This window comes from Fistularia commersonii, chromosome 5, assembly GCF_037954325.1.
Source record: "Fistularia commersonii isolate RoL2024-O1a breed Wild chromosome 5, RoL_Fcom_v1.0, whole genome shotgun sequence".
NCBI lineage: Eukaryota > Metazoa > Chordata > Actinopteri > Syngnathiformes > Fistulariidae > Fistularia > Fistularia commersonii.
The window spans coordinates 15,399,986-15,421,611 of NC_141288.1; the positions used below are offsets into that span (position 1 = coordinate 15,399,986).

The 21,626-nt window shown below is 38.1% G+C and overlaps 1 protein-coding gene across 6 annotated transcripts in view; it reads left to right on the forward strand.

The window, feature by feature from the left end:
* The window catches only part of tbc1d22a (TBC1 domain family, member 22a), a 124,715-nt gene that overhangs the window by 32,178 nt on the left and 70,911 nt on the right, over nucleotides 1-21,626 (forward strand). For 4 of the 6 annotated variants that reach the window (XM_086146994.1, XM_086146992.1, XM_086146995.1 and 1 more), the window contains 3 exons: nucleotides 632-760; nucleotides 3,859-3,924; nucleotides 8,614-8,728. In XM_086146994.1, the coding sequence (XP_086003120.1) occupies nucleotides 632-760; nucleotides 3,859-3,924; nucleotides 8,614-8,728 (310 nt within the window). Of the gene's footprint in view, nucleotides 1-631; nucleotides 761-3,302; nucleotides 3,366-3,858; nucleotides 3,925-8,613; nucleotides 8,729-21,626 lie in introns of all 6 variants that reach the window. The other 2 variants (XM_086146997.1, XM_086146993.1) reach the window with 2 other exon arrangements.

The window sequence follows — 21,626 nt, forward strand, 5'->3', positions numbered from 1 at the left end:
ACACTATTGCCTTTAAATCTGTTTATTTACTTATTCTTCTATTGCCGGCACAGCGGTAAGCTCCTCCATCTCACAGCAAGGAGCATCCCTTTTTGACAGGTGGCTCTTCTGTGTAGAGTTTGAATGTTCTCCTAATATTTATGTGGATTTCCTCTTGGTTTTACGGGTTTGTCCCACAGTCCAAAAACATGTGGTAAGTTAAATTGGAAACCTAACTGTGCTTATTCTGTAAGTAATTAACATTGGTCACGTAAAGAAAATGCATATATAATAAAACACTAAATTACCTTGAGTTTATCTAAATATATTTCAATAGTTTCCATCAAAGTCCTCTACAAACATGAAGACATAACAGAAGGACAGTCTTGACTCTTAAGTTACCTACAGTGTCTCCAGAGGATTAACAAATCCTCATTTAACCAAGGAGTGTGGCTCTTTTTTAGCCTCTTATGTTTTTTTGCAGAGCCCACAGGATCAAGCAAACTCTTTAGTTCACTGAGGCAACTCGCTGAGTGTCTGGTTGAAAGCAGGGTTTATTACATAGGGTAGCCTGGAATTGAAAACTTTTAATTGACAGAATTTCCCTTCACAAACCTCATCATTTTGACCAGTTCCTGTCCTTTCTACTCAGGGGTACCTGCCAGCTAATGCTGAGAGAAGAGAAAGTGTCCTACAGAGGAAGAGGCAAGAATACTTTGGCTTCATCCAGCAATATTACGACTCGCGTAATGACGAACACCATCAGGACACTTACAGACAGGTATATCTGCCCCACACAAACTCCTGTACTTTTTTTGTACTTTTCTTTACACTTTTCTAGTCCATCGCCTCTTTCTCAATTGTTGTTCAAGAACAGAATGACATAGGCAACAAAATATTTAATTTCCACATGTGAGAACAACTGAGCCATTTTTATGCATTACTTGAACCTAAACCCAGGACACAATGATGTTTATATGTTTTGGTATGTGCATGTATCAGAAAGAGAGTGTTACGACAGGATGACATGATTGTGCCTTGCAAACAGGATTACAGAACATGGTTATTTTGCCATACATTCTTTTCACTCTGTCCCTTCCTCAAGTGCTGTGCGTGTGTGTGGTTTGTGTGTGTGTGTGTGTGTGTGTGTGTGTGTGTGTGTGTGGATGCATGTGTGTGTTCTGACATGGAGTCACTGTGTTTGAATGCTGTTCAGAGTATATTCTACTAAATTGAACGAGCCCCAAGCTTCAGGGAGCTGCTTAAATGAACGTCTTTCTTTGAATTTGAATTTGTTTATCTCACTCCCTCTCTTCCCTCTCACTCTTCATTTTCAACTTCCCATTCATTGTAGACTGATAAGAAACATCAAAGTGAGCTGTTGATAGCTAAACCACACTCCTCATATTTTGTCCAATTTCCCAATGATGTCTTCTACACTGTGCCAGAATGCTGGTATACTTTATTTTCATCATTATTGGGATCACATCTTGAATCCTTTTTTTCCTGGCAAATTCCACTTGTCCCAACAATGTTTGTGCTGAGGGAAGAAGACGTTTCTGTATTCTGCTTCTATGACTCTGTGTTTCTGTTGGGTGATGTGACAGCTGATTTTGTCATCTCTATGAAAGTGGTGGAGGACAAATTTACATATTGTGTGTATATCAACATGTTTTCTTTGCCTCTTCATCCCTGGATACAAGAAAAGAAAATATGCCTTTTTTTATCTTTTAAAACTATTGTTAACTCATCATGACGTTGTGGGTGTGTGTGTGTGTGTGTGTGTGTGTGTGCATGTGTGTTTATCACATATGTAAATGAATTACACCAATATAGAAATCCCTGCAAGTTCCACTCCATTCTATCTCATGGGATAATGTTTGGGGGAAAAAAAACAACAACATTTTTTGGAAGCTCAGTATAGAAAGTTTGGTTGTTTGTTGTACATTTGAAAGAATGAGGAGTTTTGTGTTCTCAGCAAGTGGTATGATTCTTTCATTTTTTACCAGTGAAGTAGAGGAAATGCCACTAGGGGACAGTAATAACACTTTCTACAGCATAACCCTAGTATATTTTAGGTTTTTGGCAACATTTGCACAAGCACATTTTCAGCTGTGCATTGGCAACCCATCCGAATCGTCCTCCCACCTGTAAGCCACAACATATCCTTGCCTTGCATTTTTTACAGCTCTTTTAGCCAGTAACTAATTTACTTTGTCCCACTGTAATTTTATGCTTTGCTGCCCACAGTTTTATATGGGACATTTGAGACTCAACCATACATGCCAGCTAAGAATGAGTACTAGCATTTTATTGACACGAAAAAAAAGTAGCTCATCGGTCCAATTCTTTATTGATTTAATTACCAATTCCAGATGAATTTTCGAGCATGTTTCGGGAACACATCATAAACAAGACTGTACAGGAATCAGGTGTTGTAACATTGTAATTTGCAGGTAGGTGTAATACCAGGGATGGGATAATAGAAATATACCATCTGGAAAATAAATCAGTGAATTGATTAATAAATAAACAATTGTCATTTTCACAGTATGGCACTAACTGAAGATTGGGTCAAGCACTTTTTATTTACCCGTATTCTAAATAGGAGAGTTACTTGACCCCATTATTTAATTTTATTCATCAAAGTACTGTTGGAGTTCCATCTGTATTTACTTGTGTTGGGATCTACGTTTGAGTTACAGCCCAATAATCATGGTTATTATGAAAAAAATGGGCAACATTCACTGAATAACTTCATGTTGGCTTGGCCAATTATTTTCATCTTAACCCCTGTTTTTTATATCAGACTATCAGAGACAGGTTTTTTGTGTGGATTTATGAACACAAGCATTAAAAATATTTTGATTGACTTTTTTTCCAAGGGCGCTGGCTTTTTGTATTAACTCTTTCATCAGGGAAAGTATTCTTTTGGAGATTAGCTGCTTCAATAACTTTTTCAAATTGTCATCCAATGTAATTTCTGCGTTCTTATCAAGATATTTTATCTACTTAGTATGGATTTGTTAGTGTTTTACAGTGTCAGACTTGTCACATCGACAAGACTGTTACAGTATATTAAATTATGTTGTATTATCCAAGAACACTTGTAATAACGACCTCGTATAGAATTGTGAAGATGGTTCTTCTCTCATCCAAGTGGCCTCATTTCAATTTGTTCAAATTATTCAGGCTTTCCAGGCTTTCTTTTCTCTTCAAAAAAAGGGTAGAGGCATGAAGTGGACTCCCGCAGTGGTACATGCAAATGTGTGTAGATGCGTACGTTTGTGTTGTCTAACCCTTCTCTCCCATGTTGCTATCAGATCCACATAGATATTCCTAGGATGAGTCCTGAGTCTTTGGTGCTACAGCCAAAGGTGACAGAGGTAAGGTGGGCAGGATGGAGCTAAAATCCAGGTTCTGTCAGTAACAAGCCACACAAGCTCACAAGCTGAGATGCAATCTGGAATTTTTAAGCTGGTCTACCTCCAGCTGCTGTCCTGCATCTGTCTGGCTCCCCTCTGATGAATCTATCTGCCTGTAATATTGTTCATCTGCTGGGTAGACACTGAAATGGTGTAACTGTGGTCACAGACATGCCCTCCCCCCTCCCCCCCAACACACACACACACACACACAAACCACTCCATTCGCAAGCACATAGAAGCACATACTATCTCATCACAGGGAAGTCTCGCAGAGGCTCATACGAGCATAGTCACATTCAGCCACCACTGCATCTATTTCAGACCACCCAAACCCCTGTCTGCCGTCAAATCAACAACACCGATCCACTAACTGAAGCGCTCTCTGTCTGATCTGTGCTAACCTGCCCGTTGCTTCAGTGTTTGTCTTTTTTCTCTCTTTCTCTCTCTGCAGATTCACATTGACATACCGAGAACTAATCCTCTTATTCCTCTCTTTCAACAAGCTTCTGTCCAAGAGGTGAGATACCCCTGTTGCACGCACACACCCTCACCTAGCAAGGTTTTCCCTCAGTACTTCTGGGGCAGATTTGGACAATTACCTGTAGCAAGTAGATAAGAACACATAGACATTGCATGGAGTGAACGGCAAAGTTCAAAGATAACATATAGAGACTGTTGCACTGTGCTAGGCTAATGTACATATAAAAAAAGAGGAGAAAATATGTCTCATAATAATTATTCACTGAAACTGCTGTTTTGTCCCAACCGTCTTAGATTGTGAGGTGGGGAAACCCTTGCAGCTGAGCATTGCATGCTGTGTATGAACAAAAACTAATAAAAGAAACCAACACAAGAACAACTAAGAACGCATGGAGGGGAACTGAAGCAGACTTAAACTCATGCATAAGATCAAATGTCCACACAACGTCCAGTTTGCGTTTCAGCAACTCCCACGAAAGCTTTTTAGCTGTACTTTTGATAGTGTGACTGAACAAAGCACAGCTTGTTATAGCGAGGTACTTTGTTGCAGAGGATATAGAAACCAATTATCCTAAAACCCTCTTAGGCATTATCTTTGACAAAACAATAACTATCAGGGGTTATTAGGGGAGATTAAACAAATGTATGTCATGGCTCATAGTACATTACCAAACTGCTGAAACCTTAGCTATTAGGAAGAGTAAATTGTTTTGGATAACAAGGCAGTGTTTCTTAACTACCTAGAAATGTAAATACAGTATATTACTAGTCGCTTTGTTTTTGGCTGTTGTGTAAGAATTAGCAGACCTATGGGACTATTTTCACAGCTTCCAAGCCAACTTAATGCAGACATTAACTTACGGCTTTCATTTCTTCATGGTTAAGTTGATCGGAATATTACAGTACATTTGGGAGATCTTGTCATATGGTGACCACTGGCCTAAGAAACCATTAAAGCAAAAACACAAATAGAAGCCTTCCATAATGAGGAGAAGGGTAATGAGCTGGTGAGAGCTCTGGACCTCTGTGAGTTTAAACCAACAAACAGGTGCAGATGCTCTTGAATTGAATATGCAACTATGTATGGAAGTGCCTACACATGTTTGAAAACACATAAAAGAATCTTAGGCAATAGTGGGGCGTCATCGGGCCCAGGAATGTCACATTATACTCTTCTCCACATGTATGGAGTGAATAAGTGGGTAGTGACGCTACAAGCATGCTTTGGATATCTCCCCAGACTTTTATATTCCCTCTCGCAGGCCGAGTATATCCCCTTTGTCATTACATGTCCAATGAAAGCTGCCATCATGCACTAAAGTATTCGAGCAGTGTGTTTCCTATATGTTTTGGTATGCAGCAGACTCCACAGGCCCTTTTTATATGGTTATGCTTGCTGTGGCGCCACCTGAAAATCACCTCTGCTTCATTTCATTCAGTTGTTTGTTTCTGTAGCCCCCTCATGGGGCACAGAGAGATTTAGTCGAGATGGAAGGCAGTCAACAGTGTGTTCCATTTCAGGGAGAAAGGGATATTGAAGCAATTCTGCAGTGATTTCCTAAGTGGCATCTAACTGTTTGATTGTTTCTTGTTTTGGAGAACAATACACCCTTCACAAGATGCTGATAATCAGCAATTACAAGTTCGCAGCATGAAAAGAAAATATTCACTTTTCCATCCAAATTGTGATTACAGGCAGAAGAAGTAGAATGTATTGGTGGCGCTTCTTGCCATCATCATGAAATTCCAAGTGCTTAAGTAGCAATTTTAGCTGAAAACCCCCGATGGAAAGTGTGCACATTTGGCACAATGCTGCTGTTGAAGCAGTCCTATCTGTGATTAATTAATGTGTAATAAATTAGCTCTTTGATTAGCTCTTTGTTCAACTTGAAATTTCATAGGTTGGTCTATAGATCACAATTTTGAGAAGTTTTTACATCTATATATTTTATATTTTATTTTCTTTCAATGTCAATATTAACATGACAACACCTGGGTAGAAATGAAAAATCGCATGCCACTGCTGAATATTTGTTTCCCTGATATTGCGCTCCTTCATCATCACTGGCCTTGCAGTGACAATCTTTCAGTCCTCTCTGGTTTGGGATAACTGCCTGCTCGCCTACGTCCGAAGATGCGTATCGTAAACTCAAGGTCTGCTGCAGCTCACCACTCTCGAATGCTATTTCGCAACTGCACCAAGGTTTTAGCAAAATAGGTTTCATTAAAAGAAAGGGGATAGTAGGTTTTTGGAAACTCTCTCTCGTTAACGGTAGATGACCTGGGTCGTAACCGCGTAACGAGGGATTAAGTTCTGCTTTTATTTAAAGTCTTTTGAAAGGCTTTCAAAACTGTAATAGTTTCACAAAAAATAATAGTTATAAAAATTTGTGTTTTGTTAGGCTTCTTTAAGAGGGACAACTTACTTTCACATTTTTCCTTGATTTTTAGCAATTAAAAGTGACTGCAAGGGTCTCTGTGTGAAATTGCGTCGAAGAATTTTTTAATTTAAGTAAATCATCCGTGCTCACAACGACATTATATTCAACTATTTGTTATATTGTTTGGTTTCAACCTTCTGTCCCTTTTAATTTGAATGTGACAGGAATGAAGAGTTTTTTTTTTTTTACAGGACATCACTTTTTTTACAGTCTATTTTTTTCCTCTTGTAATTATCCAGACTATTTTTGAACAAATGTGTTAAAGTCATGTCCTTATGACAGAGGGATCAGGAAAAGGTTGATTACTTGTCTTGCAGATGCACAAGATTACGAGAAGAATAGTAATGTGAGATTTACATAATTTAAATGGCTCTTGTTTATCGTTGTGTCAGGATAGAATGAACCCAAAGTAAAGATGATACCAATAACGGTTACTTTTAAGGATATTGTTGGTTTTTGGGCCCTGCAATAAGAATTAAATGAATATTAGAGTATTTTGAATCCACTTATACAACATTGGCATTTATCCCAAATGTACTGAAATCTTGAAATACATTGGTTTCAAAATGTGAGAGGTAACTTTTGTTACATTATATATAATCAACCATGTTTCACATTTTTATGTTAAAACAAAAACAATAACATGATATTTAGACAATATGCGCCATATAAACCAGCCCTTGTGAATATGTCTCTTTTTTTTTTTTTAACCACACACACAACCCTTTTCGATTCTTCACCTCATTGTTAAGATTGTGCATGGATTCACTCAAAGCGTTTTTTTTTTTTTTTGAGGGTGTTTGTGTGAAATATGCATGTCAGCTTTTGAGGTTGCATGAAAGGAGAGTCCCATTACCCAGCACTCCTGCTAGCACCAGCACCTCTCTCTGTTTGATGGATGGGGCTTTGATAAGAAAAGAGGGGGTGCAAGGTGTGAAAACAGGTAAAAGGGATTGGAGAGAAAGCAAAAGATTGTTGCATCTCAACAAACACCATGGCTAGCTTATCAGTGAATAAATTTCATGAAATACAAAAATAAGAGTTTTTGCATCCTCAGCTTCCAAAAAAGTCTACCAGAGCCATGCATTTTTTTTTTCCATAAAAAGATAAGCTTTGACTTTACACAGAAAGTGACAAATAAGACACACTATGCCCAATCAAAAACACAGAGGGAGACTAAGAGAAAAGTTGGTGCTGATCTGACAAAGTTCCAGTTTGTATACTTTGGAAGGAATCAGCCTAGGATTTACAGAAAAATAGAACAAGCCCAACATTTGCATGCCTTTAAATTAACTTTCGCTGACCATATTAAACATCCTTGACAAAACTGGAAGCGGGAAGTGTGTAACTTTCTAAATATATTAAGAAATCACAGCAGAGGATAGGGATGGTTTGGGGGTGAAGGGACAAAGGGTACATGGTGGGAGGAGATTACCACACAAAGCCAGTAACACGGTTAAAAGTTGGAGCTTAGAAATTATTGTGTGATGTCATGCTGCTAATAAATACCATCGAATTCGGTGATGATTGCACGTCATATCATACAACATTCATTGCATTGAAATTGAAACACTAATGATATTTAAAATGCATCTCATCTTAAGTAGGTGTAAGTTGAATCTCTGCTAGCAAATGACCGAACACTTACCTCACACGATCTTTAAGTAACTGTTTGTTGTTAGACTCAAAATCTAGTTATAAATCAGTTATTCCTCAGTTTGCTCTCACCACGTCTTTGTTTGTGCATTGCATTTCTCTGTCTGTCAATATGCCAGTTTTCTGCCTTAAGCATACAGTAGGGCTAGTTTGCAAAAACACACCGCCATTATTATTCCAATGCATCCACAAACAAGACTAAGAAATTAAACAAAATAATGTCTCTAAAAAGTCCCAGTCACCAGTGTTAAATATCACCTTAAACTATCAAAGTACAGCAGTGTTGTGTTCCAGCCACATTCAAACAAAGTTACTGGACTGCTTTCTGCTTCATAAACTCGGCATGCCACAAATTATTCTCTGCTTCCCACACGCCCAAACTTTCTTGATAAAAAAACAGCAAACATGACTTGATGAAATTTAATTTCATTGTTGGCTTGTTGATTGACAGAAATTCAACACTTCAGAAGATGATAGATGTTAAACTTCGAATGTTGAGCAATCATTGTCTTTTTCATGCTTTTATTGATTCAACATCTTTTATGAATTACATACATCTGTTTAATGTCAATATGTTCCATCTCTAGACTGTTGTTTTGACACAATGTCTGTCTGTATGTGTGTGTTAGATTTTTGAACGGATCCTGTTTATTTGGGCTATTCGCCACCCTGCCAGCGGCTACGTACAAGGCATCAATGACCTGGTCACACCATTCTTTGTCGTCTATGTATTTGAGTACATCGGTGAGTAACTGTCCCTTTTTCAATTTTTGGTCACTGAAAAAGTTTGCAGTTTGCTACTCATGTGTTGCTCATTCATCTCTCAGCCTACCTTTCCCCTGCAAGTACAGCTCTCCATGGTTCAGAGCAACTACTCGCCTAGCAGGCAAGACTCAGGGTTCATTTGTCGGTTCATCACCTCAGGACTTAGGGAATCGACTCCAGGACACACAAGATAGCCTTTTTTCTTATAACTTTTTTGGCTTTTGAACTCTTTCTCCAGCCAAAACTCTTTCTTCCTCTCTCCATTCTCTCCTTTCTTCAAGCTCTTTCTGTCCTCACTTGTTCGCACATAGCCTTCATTTATTTTCAGTGTGTATGTGTGACATTATGCTCTTACAAGTATTTCATGAGGGAGAGTTTGTTTTTTTCCTAATGTGCTCAAAATTCAGTTTGTTTTATTTTGTGTTCAGTTCCATTTTGTACAGTTCATTCTCGTCATATCATACGCATACCTCAATTTTATTATTCATTAATGTTCTACTTATCCATCTATTACTACATCAATCACTAATCTTTCATTTTATTTGTTATTTATTTGTTATTTCATTATTTTAGTTATTTGTTATTTCCATGCAGGGTTAACACAGGCTGAAGCACTACATATACTGTGTACTTTTTTTCCTCTTAATTAGATAGCTCTTAAAGTTTTTCATGGCACCTATGGCTTCCAGGATTAAACCCTCCCCTATTCCCCCAAAAGTCTCGGGGACGGCATGGTACAGGAGGTAGAGCAATTGTCTTTTCGGAAACCCAACATTCCTGGTTCGATTCCCAGCTCCTCTTAATGTGTTGACGTGTTGTTGAGCAAGAAATTGAACCCCTTACTGCTCCCCTGGCGCTGACAGATAGCAGCCAACTGCTTATGGTTCATCTGTGATGGAATAAATGCAGAGATCGAATTTCACCACGTGGGATTAATAAAGTATAGATTATATACATTCAGCTCACAGTTGTTAGTTTAAGCCATTAATTGATTAGTTGTCATCATTTTATCATGTTGACCCGATAATTTAACCATTAAGGTTTTGTGGAGTGGTCAGTTCTGCCAAGGCCAACTCACTTGTAGAGACTTGCCCTAATCCTTGGCGTAATCCCCCCCTCTTGCTTTTTTAAGAATTATTGTTAAAGGACAGACAGTCTAAAATTGCCTTTTTTTTGTCCTCAAATTGTCAAGGACCACTGTCAGTAGTAAAAGGCGTTTTATGCCATTCTTGGTAGTACCTTCTACATATGAGACAAGCTCATATTTTAAGTGTTTTGTTAATGAACCACAGTTTTCTTTTGTCCCTTGTGTTTCCTGTATTGCAAAGTATTTTCAACACCTCAGGCATAGTTTGTCAAGGGCAGGTTTTAATAAGCATAACTTCTCTTTATGTGTCAGGTAAAAATAGCAAGTAAAGTAGATACATAAATGTGACTGTCAGCTATGGAAATTGACCCTGTGCTGACATGACAAGTATTCAGCTCAATATGTCAGTTTCTGCAGGTTTTCTTGACATGAGCTCTGTCATTATGCCCCGCAGCAATTAAGGTATATTTTTTAGGGGTTAGGGGGTTATAATATGCTTTGTCCCATCAAGCTTTCTTTGAAGTGGTTCAAAAATATATTACTAAATGGAAAGCTCTGTGGAGTATCCTGCATGCACCCGCTCCTGCCACAGAGACAGGAGGACCCACACGTTAAGTGCTGGTAAGCACGCAAGAGGTTAGAGTCCCAGACTCCCGGCGCAAAGCACTTTCGTTAAAGCTTGTGTTTGTTACAAAGCATTTCTCAGCAAAATCTGTACTTTATTTTTTTTCCTTCCCATTAGTATGATGTAATTCAGTGCAATGGCAGAATGTAGGTAAAAAACAAGCTCAACCTCAATGACCTTGAAGTCAAATAAAAGTAAAAAAAAAGAAATTTATTTTGCAGAAAACCAAACATCAGACTGGAGCAGTAATTGGCATTTACTATAAGATGTCCAGTTCCTCTGAAATGAAAGCTCCTCTTGTAAACAGTATCAGCAGTCATTTAAATCATGCCGTAATAGCATCACAATATTCGATCCGCAGTATTGCTAATGATACCATGGTAGAGTAGTTGTCTGATGTTGTTTTGTAAGACATTTCTGATACACCAGTAAGACAACCCATTCTTGGCAACAGATGAATGACAACAGGGCAGTCAGAGATGAGCATTTGTCCAAGAAATCGATTGGTGCAGGATGATTTACCCACACCCCAATTAGAACCCCTGATTAGAGGATTAATATTTTTAATGTTCAAGCCTTTTGATTGGTCTCTTGAAATCAGACTGATCACAGTGCCTGGAAAAAGACAAAGATATCTGAAAGTAGAAAAGCAATAAGCTCACATGACTCTGATGTCTTTGTGTTCATTTGGGGGACTTACACCACACTGACCATCTGATGAGACTTACAATAAATACTTTCTGTGTTTTGGAAAACATACTAGATGCATCAAGAACTTTATGCACTTTAAAAACATTGCACTGACGTATCTATCTAGATAGTATATTGGCGTGGACATTCTTTCCAATTTTTTTACAGGAAAGTATTACTAAAAATGACAGCACAGCCATTCCATTTCTATTATGTTCTTGTCTAGTTTCTTAAACTACATAATAGTTGAATATTGTTTGTTGTTAATGAGCTTGGTGATGGATTGATGTTACCACCCCATCTCATATTCAGCTTTTTGAGGTATTTGGCAGTTGAAAATAATCCAACGTACGCATAAGCAGGCATGCCTCATTGCCGTGTCTTATGTGCGCTGTCTGTTCTCCTTCGTCGCCATCAAATTCAAAATGTTGTAATCCAGGCTGCGTTGATGTTTCCTACAGACCAACTCTTTCATGTGTCATCTCTACAGCGCTGTGTAGCACTCCCAAAACTCTCAAGGAAAAAGATCTATTTCCTGTTGATGTGAATATTGTCTTTACCACACTAGCATGAAGATTTCAGTTGGTCTGGTTCAGGGGTCGGCAACCTGTAACACCCAAAGAGCCATTTGGACCCGGTTTCCTCGGAAAAAAGAAAATACTGGGAGCAGCAATTACTTTTTGACGTCTAAAATAAAGGTACCACTGAATATATTGCTTTTTATTACCTTTACGCTTTGTATAAATAAGTGTGTAGTGTGTTGCTTCTGAAATTCACAAAGTATTACAGAGAAAATTAAATTTTATTTATGCAATGAACTCATTTTGAGCTTTGGGCTTTCAGAGCGTTTAGCGGAGCCTTGACCTGAATTTTAAAAATAAATTGGGAAAAAATCACTGTGTCAGTAAACAATAAAAAATAAATATTTGCAAAATATCTTCATAAATATTTCTTTTACCTGGTTTATGGGACTTCTGCTCCTGAACTTCCACGCACAGCACCTGCAAATTGGGACTTTACCGGCTGGCAGGTATACCGGCTTCTGCGAGTGTGACGTTATTCAGAGCGGCCAAAAATAATAAATATAATTTTATTTAATATTTCAAGATCACAATAATCTTCCAACTTAGAACTAAAAGTCAAAAAAAGGAATTAACACAAATGAAATATACTTCAATTAAATATTTAAAATTTATTTTCCCAAGCCACTCGGAGCCACAGTGTAAAGATGGAAGAGCCACATGCGGCTCCGGAGCCGCGGGTTGCCGACCCCTGGTCAGGTTAAAGGAGTCATACTGTTAAGTTTTCAGTCATGAGACAGATTATGGTGGGTCAGCAAGAGGTTAACATCAAATGGACAAAAAATGTAGGTTTGAGGCGGTGTCTTGTCACAGAATGTTTTGTAAACCAATATGAGGTTAAAGCATCCTGACTTTTCTTTTATTTACCTTCTATTTTCTGCCTTTCATTTGCACCACCATGCTGCCCTTTGTTTCCTTTGCCTTTTCTGTAATCCTTATAATTTCTGCTGCACCCTGTCTTCATTGCTACCTCCCTGAGTTGCTTTTTCTTATCCCTTTGCCTTCTCTGTGGGCGAGTCAGACTTGTAAGATCTTCAAAGCCTCACCCCATTCTTTGTTCTTTCGCATCTCCATGCAGCGATGATGCTTGAATAACATACACAGCCAACAAACCTTCTTTCGTCCCTGGCTGGTATCCTGCATGGTGGTCTGATTCAACATGTTGTTGTAAGTCATGCTCAATTTCTGACACTGAAACAGCCAATTCAGTCTTTAGGGATTTGCCATGAAGGGGACCCAATTCAGGTCCTTTGTGGAAGGTTATTTAGCATCTGAGCTATTCTTACAGATAAGTGGCCTATTGCTTCATCATCCAGTGTTCTTTTTTTTTCTATATCTCTGCACCCTCAGACAGAATAAGTTATTATCAAACGAAGAAGATTATCAAGCATCTTTGTGGCTGGAGATAAGAAGATATCAAGAGGACGTGATATGTCATGTGCTACGCAGAACCCAAGAATAAGATTTTGTGGTTTCACAAAAATGTGAAACGATTATGGTCTGCAAATGATTTTGCAGACCATAAGGCAATGAACGGGTCGTACATTGTCGTACATAAGGCTCATCCCGTTGTAAGACACATGACAAAACATACAATATGTAAAGCGAAAAAAAAAAAAAACAGTCAGTTTAGTCAAACTTTATTCATCTCATTCATCTTGATCTGTTGCCACAGAAACTCTGTTTGGTCTTCTTTACTTCTTTACTGCATGACTGATAACATTTAGTTTGAATTCTGCTTCGTAAGCATGTCTCTTAACGGGTTCCATTTTTAGGGATCCTCATACACACAAATGTACAGTAATATAATGTTGAAGCATAGTATGTACTGGTATTACAAAAAGTGGCCGAGGTAAGCGTACTATGTTCTGTTCTCTGATTGGTTTATCGTTGCCAGAGATAGCAGACATCTGAAATTAAGGTGAAGTTGGAAAAACATTGTATTCCAGCACTACAGGACTGTTTCAGAAAATTTGAATATTGTGATAAACTTCTTTATCTTCTGTAATGCCATTACAAAAACAAAAATGTCATACATTCTGAATTCATTACAAATCAACTGAAATATTGCAAGCCTTTCATTATTTTAATATTGCTGATTATGGCTTACATCTTAAGAAAACTCAAAAATCCTATCTGAAAATATTAGAATATCATGAAAAAGTAATTGTTGTTTTTTTTTTTAATCGCATTATAGAAGATAAAGAACTTTATCACCATATTCTAATTTTCTGAGACAGTCCTGTACATAATTAGTCATCTAATATTGTCTGATGTGGCAAACCATATTCAATCAAGGACCAACTATAATACAATGTCCCTGTGTCAGGTGGGAATGGTGGGACAATCAACAGAAGCAGCTTCGTCCCTTACCAAAGTCGCACTGAAACTTTTTGACCGATTTTTGTGCACAGTGTCCCACATGAAATTCGTTCGAAGTCAGTAAGCACAACAAGAATTCATATTTAAGGTGCACCGGATAGAAAGGCGCACTGCTGATTTTTGAGAAAATTTAGGGCCTGTTAAGTGAACCTCATTGTGCGAAAAAAACAGTATATGTTTCTATGTTGGAAAAGTATGATGATCCCACCAGACATCTCTTCTCACAAGCACAGCACTCAGTCTAGGCAAACCTAGTTCCTTTTGTTTTTTTCTGTCCTGAATGCATTGACTAGTATTAGTTATTGCAAGTACATGGAATTTCTCACGAATAGAAAATTTCCTGTAAGTTGCTCTTTTGGAATTGACAACAAGCATTTAGTTCATAGCAATGTTCAGCCATCTTTTATTTCAGTAAATATTTTTTCACACATCTAAGCTATTAAGCCATCAATTCAAATGACTACAGTGGGGCGAAAAAGGAAGTCAGCCGCCAGTTTTGCTAGTTCTCTAAAATATGTATTTGGTCAATGAAAAAAGTTTGTCTCAATACTTCTGAATATACGCTTTGTTGGCAATGACAGAGGTCAAACATTTTCTGTAAGTCTTCTCAAGGTTTTCTCAACCTTTGCTAGTATACTGGCCCATTCCTTCATGCAGATCTCCTCTAGAGCAGTGATGTTTTGGGCTGTTGCTGGGCAACACGGACTTCCAACTCCCTCCAAAGATTTTCTATTGGTTTGAGTTCTGGAGAATGGCCAGATAACTCCAGGACCTTGAAATGCTTCTTACGAAGCCACTCCTTTGTTGCCCGGGGTTAGTGTTTGGGATCATTGTCATGCTGAAGGACCAAGTCACTCTTTATCTTCAATGCCCTTGCTGATGGGACGGGGTTTTCACTCAAAATCTCACGGTACATGGCCCCATTCCTGGTCCTGGTAGCTTTGCAGAACGACAGCCCCAAAGCATGATGCGTCCACCGCCATGCTTCACAGAAGGTATGCTGTTATTTAGATGCAACTCAGCATTCTTTCTCCGACAAGTTGAGTTTTTACCAAAAAGTTCTATTTTGGTGTCATCTGACCATGGGATATTCTCCCAGTCCTCTTCTGGATCATCCAAATGCTCTCGAGCAAACTTCAGACGGGCCTGGACATGTACTGGCTTAAGCAAGGGGACACGTCTGGCACTGCAGGATTTGAGTCCCTGGCGGCGTAGTGTGTTACTGATGGTAGCCTTTGTTACTTTGGTCAGAGCTCTCTGCGGGTCATTCACTAGGTCCCCCGTGTGGTTGGGGGATTTTTGCTCGCTGTTCTTGTGATCATTTTGACCCCACTGGGTGAGATCTTGCATGGAGCCTCAGATCGAGGGAGAAGACCAGTGGTCTTGTATGTCTTCCATTTTCTAATAATTGCTCCCACAGTTGATTTCTTCAAGCCAAGCTGCTTAACTATTGCAGATTCAGTCTTCCCAGCCTGGTGCAGGTTGTGGACAGTCGTCTTTTGTGCTGATAACCGGTTCAAACAGGTGCCATTAATACAGGTAATGTGTAGAAGAAAGAGGAGCCTCTTAAAGAAGAAGGTACAGGTCTGTGAGAGCCAGAAATCGTGCTTCTTTGTAAGTGACCAAATACTTATTTTACCCCCATTCTGTCTGACATGGTTGAAGTGTACATATGATGAAATTTACAGGCCTCTATTGTCTTCTCAAGTGGGAGAACTTGCACAATTGGTGGTAGACTAAATACGTTTTTGACAGACTCTACATGCATTTAATTCTTTATTTGGCCAAACAGATGAAAACGTATGGGCTGTATATTGCATGTTGTGTGTCTGGGCATTTATGTCTAGCAAATGTGTATGTTGTGAATAGAATCAAATTTGGAGAGCAGCTCATTAGAAAATAGACTTTAATCAGCTTTGAAGCAGGTCAATCTCTTGTCAAATGAAAAGTAGCTACATCCAAAATCAAAGTGTCTTTTGGGATTTGGATGACTTGCTTTGCTTTTTACTATGATGCCACATTTATTGTCTTAATCTATTCAAATATTCATTGCATTTCCATTTCTAAGTTGTGGGCCAATTGCGTTTTGTGTGTAAAGCATGACATTCACTTTCTGAGGATGTGAGATGGTTTACTGATCGGGAACCTGATTAAGAGTCTGTCCTGTCGGCAGTTATTTGATTTATTCTCCAAACAAGCCTTTTCTCTCTCTCTCCTCTGTTCAGTGTGTTGTGCTTCTCTGTGTTTTTCTGCCCTTATTATGTCTTTGCATTTCATCTTCAGTCTTGTATGTTTATGGCGTTAGAATTTCACAAGGTTTGGGTGTTAGTGGAAGCATCTCTCTCTGCACCCATTTGAAACTGTCATGTCAGTAGAGAGGGGTTGCAGGGAATTGTTGGAGCAGATTAAATAAAATGACTGACAAACGCTGCTGCCCACATATTTCCCCTTTAAGTCAATATGTTTTCATTTCTGTGTTCTTTTCTTTCTTTCTTTGATTCTTTCTTCCTCTACTAAGTACCATGACCGTAGTGGCCTGGCACTGTACCATTCACTCAATTTCCAAACACTCCGTGAACCTTTTGAGAATGTAATGTGGAGTTATGGCTAGACCTACCAACCATGTTTCCTTTCACTCCTTTGACCGATTTGAAATAGCACACAACACTAAATACAAAACAAAATTGGCCGGCAGATTGTAGACTCCTATGATCCAGTTCAATTAAGATGTTCCTGGCAAAAAATCTTGCTCATGGCTAAGAAATCAAGAATATAATGTTGTTATATTTATAATAAAGAGCTCTGGATGATTTTTTTATCAGGGTAATTTCACCCATGGAATTAATTGGCTGTTTAAGATGATGTATATGTAGAATTTGAAAAGAAATTTCTAAAGACTGATTGTAATCATGATAAAAGTGGTCTTTCCTTCATTTTATCTTGCTTCTAATTTCCACTGAACAGCACCTCGGTCAGTAGTCAACAATTGGAGTCATATAATTGATAGCAGGATCTGCCACGGATGGCCATCAATTGGACATTGATTTGCACGTGGATCCATAATCTAATCTCCATGCCAGACGAAGACTGTTGGTCTGAGAATCAGTGGTAATAATGAAGTGTGTCTGAACAGGAAAGAGAGCTATCTAACCTGATGGTTTGAGAGAAAGCCTGGAGTGAAAGTTGATGAGAACTATATCAAAGACAATTGCAGAAAATAGCTAAAGGCTCTCAGCACTTCTTGGCAGGCTTAAGAGTAAGAAAGTAAGGGCCCTGAGAATGGCAGAGAGGGACAAACAACAGGCCGAAGAAAGAAACAACTAAAGGAAATATCTCACTTTGAGAGTGCCCACAACCTGTCAGGAAGCATCCGATTCACGCAGCCCTTTCCCCTACCAGCTAGGAGATTAACAGTGTGGTGTACCCGCTCACCGAACCCTCTTTGAAGCTGTGCTTTTAATGGCAGGCAGGGAGGGGTTGGCAAATCAATGTAACTATATAGCCACCCCACCTTATATTAACACAGCATTTCAAAGAGAGAGAAATTATGACATTTTTCTATTTGCCATAAAGTAGATATTCTATGTTGTTGTCCCCCCCTCGCACCCCTAAAGTATTGTTTTTGGTTTCTGTTACTCAAATGTACTTTATCTCTTCGAACGACCAACTTTTTTCAGCTTGTATTTATTTATTTTCATATTGAACAGGGTGTAAAAGCCTACATAGACAACCCACCTTGCAAAAAAAAAAAAAAAAAAACCTACAAAAGCACAAATCAACAACCCGCAGGTGAATGTAGTAAAAATGGAGATCTCTTCTCCCTCGAGAGTTCGCTGAGAGCAAAACTGCTCTAAAAGAATTATAAATATTTGACTCACATTTGCCTGTTAGACATAGATATTCCTGCAGTGTTCCCCAGCTTCCTGGAAAACTTTGAATATCTAGAGAATGATGAAGCTATTTTGTCATCATGGAAATAGGTACAATTACCTGGATAAACCCTATGATGTATTTGTATTTATCTAAACATTCTCCAGCTTCCCTACAAGCCATACCAAGATCAGAGAGCACTGTAATTTCAAAATATAATGTGATTTAAAGGATCATATTAATTTTCAAAAACCATAGCTTTGTGTATGATTTGATTAGAAAAAAAAATCACTTAGTTGCATCTATAGCTCTTGCTAATATTTAATTTAGTGGCAGAATCAATGAACAACATGTTGCCAGCAAGTTTTATTAACAACACATCAACTTGTTAGTTTAGATTTCTCACCTGCTTTTTCACTTCGTTTAAGGAATTCATTTTTTTTTCAATAGTTTTCATCTCATATGCATCACATTTGTATTAATGGCTTGTCATTATGACATTCAGAGTGCTTCTTTTGAGTACAGGGACAAACAGCATGCAGCAGCCCAACTCTTGCCAATGTCAGCAGGGTAATACTTATTTTTTCTTAGATCAGTCCTATTTATTTCTATTTATTCCCCCAAAACATAAAGTGAAGCACTGTTTATACCATTATATACTTTACATTCCACTTGTCATTTTACTTGCACTAAAATCCACCAGCCAAGAAAAACATCAGTCTATTGTGTCTTCTTATAGAAACAATCAGTACAAAAAAAAGTGCAAAAGAGGTAAAACACCGGAGTCTTTTAATGTGTTTTGTCCTTATAGCAGTATGATGTGAGACTATTTCCATTTAACAAATGGAAATAGTCAGTTCCTCCAAGAGGAGGGGTTTAAATGTTACAGACTTAACTCCTGTTTAGTTTGAGCCATCAGAGGAACGACAAAGCTTTTGTACATGTTCTTGGGGTATGTCGAGTTGGAGGAGCAAAGAAAAGCATTGAAGGGATCCTCCAAGTAAAGTTCAAGGACCACAGAAGGTTTCAGGAGTCCCTAGTGATAAGGCAGTGATCTTATTGTAATTTTAATTCCGCTGTGACTTGAGCTCTGATATATCAGCTCTTGTTCTAAAAAAAAGACATCTATATAATGTTGGAAATGTCTTATGATTGTTGAGACCATCAGCTGTGTGTTGAAATGAACTGCCTGTGGCAATATTTAATTTATTATTAATTAATGTAGATCTATATTTGAGTAATACAAGCCTTTTTTTAATTATTAATTAGTAGCATTATTTCTTTTTATTAAAAGTTGTGACTATATGAAAACTTGTGACTATGAAACATATTTGTTATATCATCAGTAAGCTTCGATAACAGAAGTATTTTACTTTATGTGTCAGCCAAGAAAATCGAGCAAAATGTATGGCCTTTTTTCTCTGGTGACTCTCACTCTTTCTCTAATAACACATTTAAAAGTAAAAATTGTGTCAGATCCCAAGGGGGGGAAAAATCTTGCCAAAATTGAGTCTAATATCTGTCAGTCTTTGGGGTCCCTGAAGTGAAAAAGGTTTTGAATCATTGCCTGTACGATGGAGCAGCTAGCCATCCAGCTTGAGGCATTGAAGGGTGTGTGTTAATGTTTCTGTCTCGCTGGCCTTTTAAAATCGTAAAGACGCTTCAGATCCCTGGACACATGGCTCGTCTTGAGGAGCCACTTGGAGCTTTCAACTCATTACCACATGTTCCGTAGCAGAGCATTCGTGCCTGTACAGCAACTAGTGTCTGGGGCACATTTGCAAATTATACATGCACTTTGGTTAGCCTTAATCCCAAAGAACTTTATGTCACCCATTTTTATCGTCACTGCTTCAGACTAGAAAGTTTAATTAAGTAACATATTACCCAACAGGTTTTATGAGTTAAGATGAGTGTGAGGCAAGGTACCTTCTTTCTGACTCTTCTTTTATTGATTATGTAAAACATAAAATAGCTTATGTAGCCAGAAATATCACTTATGGATTTTAAATCATACCATTGATGACTTAATATATGACCACCGAGAGTGGTGGGCTCTTGCCCTGTCACATTCTATATTTTATACATCTTTTTGGTCAGTTTTGTCATTTAGCACAATTTGAAAGTAAGTTTGGTCGACCCTCATATTGTCTGAGAGTGCAAAACCATTGAGAAACCCAATTACTAAGTTGAAGTCATCCTATATATAAAACATTGACCCTGATATGTTCATCTATTCATGTGGCCTGAATAATTATTGATCATTATCCTCAATGTGTCTCCTGTCTGTCTAACTGCCTGATCTTAAGTAGAAAGGTCCTGTATCCTATTTGAAGTGGTTCATTCAAAATTTCAGGGTTAGTAAAATATAATCCTAACAGTAGTGCATACAAGAGATACTTATTTGAATATCAATTGCTAGATAATTGTTAGTCTGTATCTTAGTTCACACATACTGCATGTGTTTGTGTGTGTTTAGCTGGGAACTAATCCAAGCAAGCTTACATCGAATGGCTACCCACACAAAGCAGCAGGCTAGAAAGTGTGGTGGGACACAGTTTGCTTCTTGGGCGAAAGGCTCAAAAGAAAAATATCAACCACTGTATGGTTTTGTTTTTTAGGTTTTATATATGTCTTTGTCCACATACACATACGCAGTCCGAGTTGGTTAGGATTGAAATATGTCTGAGGGTGTAAATATTTAGTATTAATATTCAGGCATGTATGCAAAATTTCTTGTATAGCTCGTATTTCCTATGTCGCCTGACATTCCGGGTCAGATACATTTATCAGTGGTTTATATGCATGATCTGTTTGAGACATGCTTTGTTATGTTGGAGTTTTGGAACTACATAAACACCCCTTCAATCACTGCAAATGAAACCAAATGAAACCAAACATAAACATAGATGACTGTCGATGATGTTGATGCACTACTTGAAAATGCTTTTAGAGGGTCCTTTCATATACCTCTTATACCATTTAGGTCTTATACCATTTCATGCAAAAAAATATTGTCACTGGATTGAAGTCCATGTGTATCATCAATGCTGGTAGACTTGCTTGAGCGAGCCAGGGAAAAAGAGTGTCAGTTGGAAACAAATCTTCAGTCAAATGTAACAAAATACCTGCTGGAGTTTATAGTGCTTAAGCACAAGGCTGGGATTAGAGAGAAAAATGGAGGAACTCAAGCCATTAAATCATTCATATCTATTTATTATACCTGCAGTCTGCTTTACATGGTGTTTGCTCTTTATCATGCTGTGTTTCATTTTATTTATTTTTTTTCCTGTCTATCCAAATTTCTCTCTGATCCCCAGGATGTGGTGCTTGTCCATTAATTCAATATTATCCTTATATCATTCTGAGCATTATGACATGACATTGTCCTAAGAAAAAAATGTGCACTTTTTATCTTCAGATCTCAGCACTTTGTATTGTACAAGTGACTCAGGGGTATAACAGACATAAATGTTTTTTTTTTTTGTTTTTTTTTTTCTATAAAACAGTGAGGGACAGTTTAATTGAGCAAAACAACAAAGTCACATTTGATCTTGGTAATGCTAGCAGGAGAATGCTGGGGGGCATTAAAACCTAGCACCTGATGCAAGTGTAAATGGCTCATAACCAAAGATTATGCTA